The sequence below is a fragment of the Medicago sativa genome, chromosome 5 (assembly GCF_051527215.1).
Source record: "Medicago sativa cultivar Bolivia chromosome 5, Bolivia_mono, whole genome shotgun sequence".
Classification (NCBI taxonomy): Eukaryota; Viridiplantae; Streptophyta; class Magnoliopsida; order Fabales; family Fabaceae; genus Medicago; species Medicago sativa.
The window spans coordinates 68,999,857-69,009,894 of NC_140753.1; the positions used below are offsets into that span (position 1 = coordinate 68,999,857).

The 10,038-nt window shown below is 29.9% G+C and overlaps 1 protein-coding gene across 1 annotated transcript; it reads right to left on the bottom strand.

Moving 5' to 3' along the window:
• Positions 1-7,628: 7,628 nt before the first annotated feature.
• LOC146924398 (F-box/kelch-repeat protein At3g23880-like) lies at positions 7,629-9,033 on the bottom strand. Its single transcript, XM_085709423.1, has one exon. It carries the CDS (start codon positions 8,977-8,979, stop codon positions 7,813-7,815), a length of 1,167 nt encoding a protein of 388 aa, XP_085565549.1. The 5' UTR covers positions 8,980-9,033; the 3' UTR covers positions 7,629-7,812.
• Positions 9,034-10,038: the final 1,005 nt, after the last annotated feature.

Sequence of the window (10,038 nt, forward strand, 5' to 3'; positions counted from 1 at the left end):
TTTTTTTTGAATGATTTTTTTTTAATTAGACGACGAATGAATTGAATGATTCTATTTCCTATGTTAGTGGTCATTTACATTGATATATCTTATTTCCCTCATCAATGGAACTCTATTCAGTTAATTAAAAAACAATGACATATTGAAAGTGCCCATCCCACTTTTACTAAAATAAAAAAAAGGAGAAAAACAGGTATATTTTTATTTTATTTTTTAGGAAAAAGAATTGTTTGCTTGGTATAATATGAGTTAGAGTGGCCATTGTACTCTCTTTTATTATGTATTATTTTTCATATTAAAACTCAAAACCTTTTTATATCAAAAAAAAAAACTCAAAACCTTTAAATATCCAATTTTATTCATTTTTCTTCTGATAAAATATATTTTTTAATTTCGATTTAATGCACATTAGGATAATAGAAATAATTTCCTTTTAATGATTTCTATAATAAAAAAATTCATAATAAAAACACTAAAAATGGAAATTCTTGTAAATAAAAAACTATAATAATCATTTATAAGTATAATAGAAATTTCAACAACTAATTAATTAGCTTATCATTAACTTTCATTTAAAATTTAAGGGTGGCCATTGTTTTTATGTTAAACTTTAAATTAGCAACCACATAATATCAAATAAGTTATTTTTTCCAATTTTTTTATCAGTATGAAGTTCATAATTTGATTGATTCTCTTGATTACCAAGAACTTGCTTGGTTTGATTTATTTTTTTATTTAAAATATGGTTTAATGATCTATTGTTTACCAAGAATAGCAGAAACATGTATTGAAGATTCGGATGAGGGTCAAGAGTAAACACAACTAAGAGAATGAGACATACCTATTTATTATTGCTTGATTTAAAATATTCCTTGAATTTGTTTTTTGTGATTGACTTGATTGAAACATTTCAAATTTCTACAATTGTTTACCTTTAATGCAATTAATTCATGGGTTTTATTTTTTAAAAAATAAAAGAGGATTTTTTTTTATGATGGTTTAAAAGTCATTTAAAGGTGATTGACTATGGAAAACGAAAAAATTGTTTTATATTCTCAAATAATTTAAAGAACTCGGTGAATTTCTTTTTTAAGATAGCTCTGATTGTAGCATGTCAAAGTTTCAACAAATCATTTATAATTAATACAATTAAAGTATGTGTTTAATTTTTAAAAGAACAAAAAAGGATTTTTTTTTATGCTTATTTAAAGGTTATTTAGAGGTACTTCCTAACAATTTTTTATATTGTATTCACGCGGAAGTCAAGATCCCTTGCTATAAGCATACACAACAACTAATAACAATCACTTGAACTATTTTATTTCTCCCAAGTCTTTGGAATCAAATGTCGTGAAAAAAAGAAAAAAAAAAAGATAGCCTATTTAGAAAGTTTGTACTTTCATTCAAAATATTACAATGTTTATTTCAAATATTACAATGCGATCACTTAATTAGAAAGTTTATACCAAATTAATTACATTCAAAATATTGTTGATCCTTAGAGATATCTGTCTTAATTAAAAAATAATAATGTCTCGAATTTTCATAATTTATAAACATAAAATATAAACTCCTTAATTATTTGGTCAAAAGTTTATTTCATGGCACTACAAAATAAAAAAGGTTTATTTCATGATAGTCTTAAATTTTTCTCGAAAAAAGAGTTTTCTCTCTACTCTTTTGTGAAAATGACTAAATGAGCTGTAACTATATAAATCAATTAATATTTTTTTATTTTTTTATTAATTACCATTTACATTACAACATATATGGTGTTGTGATGGATAAATTAAATATGTCAATTAAGATTATTACTTCCCTCAACAAAAAAAAATATTGCTATTGATTATGGTCCAGTAAACAACTGGTCATAACTTTCTTTGTCAACTACATAATGAAAAATAATTTTTTAAAGAAATTATTGAAATAAAATCATAACAAATTAAATACTAAAATTTGTAAGCAATAAACGAATATACAATTTACCAAAGAAAAGAGGACATGAGATTGCTGGTTTGGAATTGAAACTTGGGTGTTGCCATTTGATAGTGTGTGTGCATGATGTTTATTTTTATTTTGACTAAACCGACTTTAAAAAATGGAGAAAATGATAAACTCCATTATAAACTAATTGTAGTAAAAATCATTAAAATGATAATTAATTTATTAACTAATTTCATCAATATAATACTCATTTGTTCCATTTTTCAGTTCGATTACATATAAATTATAACAAAAAATTATACAATTCTTCTTTGTATATGAGACATATTTTCTAAGAACGACTATTTTTTTTTTTGGAATCTCAAAGTTTGTCATAATGTCATCTAATTTTTCCTCTAGGCCCTCGCGTGAAGAATATGTTGTCTTGAACTCAACCACCATATAATCGGTTTCATCTATAAAATAATATCTCAATATTCTTATTTTTTTGTACTTGTTCGTGATTTCTTGATTCAAATCACCTGTATGCATCAGAACCACAAAAGTAAAAAAAAAATATATAGTATTCATTTATGAACCATCCATAAATTTAAACAGAATAATAAAGAAAACAAAAAAGCATAAACAATGTCATAAAAACATAAGGAAGAATAAAATAAGTCACAGGAAAAAAATTAAAGGAGAGATGAAGATTTTTTTATAGGAGAGACGAAGAAACTATTATTATGTTGTGAACGTTTGATTCATCAAAATCGCAGCATGAAGGAAATATTACTCTTGAAACATTGACATCAATGAAAAAAATATGAAGAAAAAAGAATAAAAAAACTAAACAATCTTTGTGTGAACATTTGAATTATCAAAATCACAACATAAAAGAAATATAAATCTTGTAGCATTGATATCACAACATAAAAGAAATATAAATCTTGTAGCATTGATATCAAAGTAAAAAAAAATGAAGAACAAAGAATAATAAACTAAACAAAATAGAAAGAAAAAGAAAGAGTGATATAGGAAAAAAAACGGGGGATAAGAGTTGTGAATTGTGATGTGAAATTATGCTAATCCAAATTTCTAATTTATAGACTTGTTTCACACCGTAATTTGGTATAATAACCATTATTTTTTTAACATTCTTAAAAAACAATTGTTCTATATAGGGTATTCATTTACAAAATTATTTGGTCATGAATCAATTTTAATGTCCATAAATTATTTTAATAGCCATTAAAAGCGTATCATAAAAAAGTGTCCTATTCTAAGTTTTTTTATTTTATGAAATCTCCTATGCTAAGTTTGAAGTGATTTTGACATATATATTTAACATAATCATTTAAAAATATCGTAAAAATAGAGGTCATTTTTTTCTTCTTCTGACTATGTGTTTTTTTTTATTATAATATATGTAATGATCCAAGCATAATGATATATATTTTTGGCACAGGGATAAATATCAGCGTGCTAAATAGGAATATGAATTTTACGTGATTCAATTTGTTTAATGGTTTTTGCGATTTTAGAGGAAAGGTCTTGAAATATTATTTTTTTTAGCTATTAAGCAATTCCGATTTTTTTTTTTTTTTGGTTTAAGGCTATTTTTTTTAGGTAAGGTTTAGTGTTTATTTTAGCAAGTCCATTAAATAAAATCAACTGAAATCATGTTTTCATATTTGTTGTCAATCACCCATTTATAATTTTAATTCCAATTAAATACCTCAAATTCCAAAAAAATTTCCGTCCTAAAAATAAAGTATTCAATTTTTTTTGGTATATCACTATATCGTGCCACTTTTATAATTGTGTTTTTAGATTGACAATAAAATATGGAGGAAGAAATTAGTGTAATGGGGTGTCAGTTTATGTAAAGCTAATTTATACCGATCATATATGCTCATTAAACTCTTTTTTCATATCATAATGCCAATTAAATACCTCAAATTCCAAAAAAAAATTTGTCCTAAAATAAAGTATCCGATTTTTTTTTCTCTCCTAAAATAAATATTCAACGAAATTTATTAAAAAAAAAATAAGGTGGATCACGGTCACTATACTTGGCACAGGGATAAAACAATATTCATATTTTTGGCACATGGATAAATATCAGCGTGGGTTAACCTTTTATTTTCAACGATATTTTTTATTTAATCTGCACGTATTTCATTCCTTAATACCAACTATAAAATATATGATAACTAAACACTACATTGCACGATTAGACAAATAATATAGTAACATTTCCATAAAAAAAATAACATATAATAACACTAATTAAGTGGTCTTCCAAAAAAAAAACATTGAATTATAACATTTCCATAAATAAAAATTAGAATAGAAGAAGATTAGAGCGCCACATGTCGCTGGTTGAATGAAACTCTAAAACCTTTAAAAATGGTGACACTTGTCAAGAAAAGAAGAGAAGAGGCCTTGGAATAGGTGGTAAATTTATATTATATAGATTGCGTAGCCTTACAAATCACAGATGAGTACGTGTCTCATTTTTGCCGTCATTATCGCCGCTTAGGCTGTGATCAAATTGGTACAATCTTGCCATTTTGCATCTTCAATTTTAGATTGTAATGTCAAAATTTAAAGGAAAAATATTCAACTAAAAATAGTTAGATTTTAAATTTCTTATGATTTAGACATAATTTAAATTTGAAATTAAAAATGAATTAAGTTGTAGCAACTTTGAAGGAAAAAGGCCAACCAAAAAGTAATTAACAGGTGGTTAATTTTAGATTTATGCACTTTTAAAGAAAATTGTTAATTTTGGTGGGTCTCAATCACATATCAAACAATTTTAAATTTGTGTAGAAATTTATGTGTATGATCTATATAATATAAACTTACAATCTATTGGCATTCGGCATTTGTGATTGAATTTGGGAAATAATGCAGATGGGCTCACATTGCAAGCAACTCAACGAAATAAAGAACTACTTGAAATCTTGGATTAAAAAAGAAAACCAGAAAAGCATAATTCCTCATGTGACAACGCTGTAGTTCAACAGTATTACTATAAGAAAACTCAGTTTTAAGCACAACACAAAACAATGTTATAGTGGAGCTGGAGAAAATATATCACAATTACCATCTTTATGACTAGGAATTCAATTGAATGATGACAGCAATAAGACAAAAACACAGCTATCAGCTTGCATTATGATACTCGATTGAGATATCTGATTTAGTGCTTGAATTTTAGACTGAATAAATCCATGGGTACTACAGAAGTGTAACTAAAATGGCAAAAAGCAGTTTCCACATTTGCATATTGCTGCCACGGGTTTCTGCGGCAGCCTCTTGAGTATCTTGGTTCCCAATTTGCTTGTAGTGCCTGTTTAATTCCACACAACAATTTGGAGATCAACAATGGTTTGGATAGAGGTATAGTTTATGATAAGGTATCTTGTCTTGATACAAATACAATTATCAAATTAAAGGTCAAAAGAAATATCATAACAACATTCCCTTAAAAAAAAAATATCATAACAACATAGTCATAATTCTTCTCGATATAAGGAATGAACCGGACATAAGTAGCTGCAGCTCCTGCAAACCAACAGTGAAGCAATGGCTCGACAAAACATTTGGGAAGCGCCATTCGCAGGACAGAAAACTTTATTAGAATTACATAAGATAACTAAAACTACAAGCATAGGCCTAAGGTTTGTTAGAACCATTCTTACAAATGAATAATAGAGGGTGTTGTATCTTTAGACATGTCATTCTAAATGTTTGTATCTGGTATATGATAGTCTCATGTTTAACATACCAATTGCGCTTCTCTTAAAATCTCAACCATCTAATATATTATTAATCCAAGAGTCAAATTTCTTTCATGATGGAATAAATGTTTACCTAAAAGAAAAAAAATGCAGCATCGATAAAAAAATTGCTCAAAAAACACATGACCAAAGACATCTGCAAGATACAGAATAAAATATGCCAAGGATCCTGCTAAAAAGTTTCCAATCCTCTTTTAGTCATTTACATAAGGTCCCCCCATCAACCATAAGTGTTCCTTCAATACCTATTACCTATGAGTCTGTAATCTTAACACACAGCAAAATAAAACAACAATGTCACTCAGAAACGAGAATAGCATACATACAGTAAACTCCATCGCCACACATTCATGACAGCCCACGTAGCATTTTCCCTATCCCATAGAACAATGGCTCCATTAGATACAACAAAGATACCAGTGCCAAAGCCATACCAACATTCAGAGAATGGACCACCCTTTTTGCATAATATATGTTCTTTTTCCAATGGCCCAAGCTTCTCTTACTAAGCCATTGAAATTTGAATGCCTAAATCAGATTTCTGAGTGAGGCAGTCATTATAAATTCCAGAGATGATAGAGGGCATGTTGCATTAGGCTTAAACGCCTTACAAAGTTACCCATCATCACATGTAAATGAGACAAACTGATAAAAAAACACAAGGTACATATTTTTAACTTTCAAGCATTTGACAGTAATCTTTAAGTTTCGAGCATCAAACATTAAATTTGTAATTATCAAATACGCATTGTGACCACATTGATGTCTCTCAAAGCTCTCCTAACTTTCATTAAGAACCGCGTGCAAGATACAATTTGATTTGTTCAGTTCATAATATGAGAAATACTTACTTGGAGACAAATCCAAATCAAAAAAATCTGGTCACACTCCTCTGTTGTCAAAGAGGAAATGCAGCACGGCCATCCCAAAAATTGGTGCGGCGCAGGAGCAGAGCGCATAGAGGACGCTATTTCGGTGGCGCGGACACTAATACATTTAGTACCAAAATACCATACTGTTCATAGAGATATACCAAAATACCTTAAACAGTACTCAAAATTCATCAAGTATTATTCATAAGTTGAAATAAAAGCCACAAGTCTTAAATCAAAACATAAGAAACTTGCAAACAATAACGCTCTAAAGCCTTAAAGTAACAAAAGTGCTAAACATCAAAACTCAAATAAAAGTTTAAGAATCATGAAAATCTTCATCATCACTTCCTCCACCACTAGATTTGTGCATGTGCTCCTCTTCATTCTCTTCCTCTTCATCCTCTTTTTTTTCATCTTCCCAATTAACAAATTCTAGATCATGAACATATTCATCTTCTTCCACCACTATCTTTGCTTTTTCCTTAGAGCTTGAAGGTTTAGGCCAAGGCGAAGGTGCAACTGCATCTGCCTTCTGCGATGCTGCTTGGCTCCTAGTGTTATGGGCTCAGCAGCACCACTTGCTATTTCAACATCTAGCCAACCCAAATCATCATCATCATCATAAACAACATCACCTTCACCTCCACGACATTCATCTCCCAATAACCATTCGCTACTACCATTAATATCATCCACAATCACTAGATCAATCACATCATCACTGCCATAGCGTTCTTTCACATCATCATGCAGTGACTCCAATTTTTCCGCGTCGGGCCGCTATAGCAGCCATACCAGCCAAATTTGACAACAGAGGCACACTCACACAAATGTTTTTTTAAAAAAAAAGATGGTTTAATGATGTTAAGTGACATGAATGATTTATTTATCTTTTAATTTATCCCATTGTTGTGTGTGTGCCCAAATAATTTTACCTGTGATTGTGTCTTATGTAAGACTAGATCTCATAATATATGGTACAATATTTGAATTCAAGATACTAATGAATAGTCCGTGATGATATAAAATGTAATGCCAATGATAAAACCAACAACGCAAACAATTTAATGAAAATTACATAGCAATTTCTCAATCTGGCCGTAATAAATTAACAATAACATGAAGTCACCACTAACTAGAACAACCATAAAATAAATATAAAAATAACAAGATCATTCATAAGTTAAAAAAACATCTACATACTAATATTGAGAAAAAGGTGAGATCAAACTCTCAACGTAGATGTTTGATGTCATCCGACCATTGAGGTTTTCAATCTCAGGGACCTTAAAAGTGTCATTTCTGGAATCATAGACAAGCAAACTAAATATCCCATTTTTCAGAAACTCCATCAGCACTTGGCCATCTTCTGAAATATATACTACCTTGCTATAGATTGAAAAACCACAAAGTCCCGGCCTGTAAGGAACACTTAACAATTTATTCCAAGACTGTTCATTTCCATATTCGTTCATAATCCAAACATCAACACACAAACCACCGTGCAAAAGCCTGCCACCGTGTGCAAGGATGCACAAGCAACCCCTCAACTCTCCGAATACCATGTTAGAGTCGAATCCATGGTCATAGAGAGGCTGTGAAAGCTTTTGATAGCACTCTTTCTTCAAATCAAGAGAAACAATGATCCATAAAGAACTACAAACATCATATGCCAACCAATTAATGGTGTCACTGACAAATATTCCGAGTCCACAAAATATACAATTGTATGGGATGTCTTGGATCCTTCTCCAATAATGAGTACCCAGAGTATGAACATGAACTTGTTTTTCTTGTTTATCAGGGAAAGAAACAGCTATAATCTTATAAATATTAGCGAAACGATCATAAGCTAAGGTGTAAAGGCTCTGTGCATAGTCTCTGTCTGGATTTTCCAAAGGAGGCAACATCTTAAATTTTCTAATGGAAGGGTTAAATAAAAGAGCTAAAGACTCATCAATTCCAAAACAGAACATGCCATCATAATTAGAAATTGCCCCAAAAGAGTATCCTTTAATAGGAAGGAGAGGGTACCTTAGCTGCGTGACACTAGGAGTGGATACGGAGCTGCTGAAAATAGAGGACAATTGGAAATCAGATAGAAGAAACTCACGTGAGGTGCGCGTAGGGGTTAGGATGAGGTGGCGGCGATGCTGGTTGGAGGTTGACAGAAAAAGGTGCTTCCTGGCGAAATTGGAATCACGAGAGATAAGATAATTCCATGACTTACAGACACAGCAGAGTTGAAGGAGAAATTTCACCGGAAGCCAACACATGATTTCTGTAACGAGATCGAACGGAAGAGTTTCAGATGAGGAGGAAGAATGCGAAGGAGGCTGCAGCGTCATGGTGGTTGTTTCCTCCGACATATTTTTCACTCAAAATCCAAAACCAAAACGGGGATGGGTTTGAGAGTGAAACACTTTGTTGCGTTAATTACAAGGCAAATTCTAGGCTAAATTACCTTTTTTATACTCCAACTATTTAATTGGTATCGTATTGGTCCTCTAACTAAAAATTAATTTATTTCGATCCTCTAAGTTTCTCGCTGTTACTACATTTAGTCATTTCTGTTAGTTTTATTCAAATAAACGTTAGGGTTTGTGTTATGTGGGTCCTCTAACTTTATTTATTAGTATGATTTTGGTCCTATGCCTTATTAAGGTATTATGATTAAATAGTTACCGATATTATTAAAAACTGTTATGGTTCATATGTATGTGTGAAATAGGAGGTCTGATACCCACATAACACAAACCCTAACGTTTATTTGAATAAAACTAACAGGTATGACTAAAATGTAGTAACGGTGAGAAACTTAGAGGACCGAAATAAATCAATTTTTAGTTAGATTGACCAATCCGATACCAATTAGTTAGAGGACCAAAAGGTAATTAAACCCAAATTCTATGATACACCACAAAATTTAAATGTACAGTACACCAAATCACCCAATTGTTAAATTAATAATTAGATGTGTTTTTTTTTTTTAAGAAAAAGAATTATATTTTATTATTGAAAATTATAATAATTAAATCTTATTTACCAAAAGCTTCGACGAAATTTACTTTTAAAATTTTTTTTAAGAAAAAAAAATTATATTTTATTATTGAAAATTATAATAATTAAATCTTATTTACCAAAAGCTTCGACGAAATTTTCTTTTAAAATTTACTTTTTTTTTTGTCAGGTAGCATTAAATCTTATTTACCAAAAGCTTCGACGAAATTTTCTTTTAAAATTTACTTTTTTTTTTTGTCAGGTAGCCTAGTGGTTAGAATTCACTTTATAAAGTGAATAAGTGGGGTGTCCGGGGTTCGAACACCGGCCCCTGCATATAATAATGCATTGTCCTACCAACTGAGCTATGCTCACGGGACACTTTTTTTAATATCTATAAAGAATATTGATTGTTTTTAATGATAAAA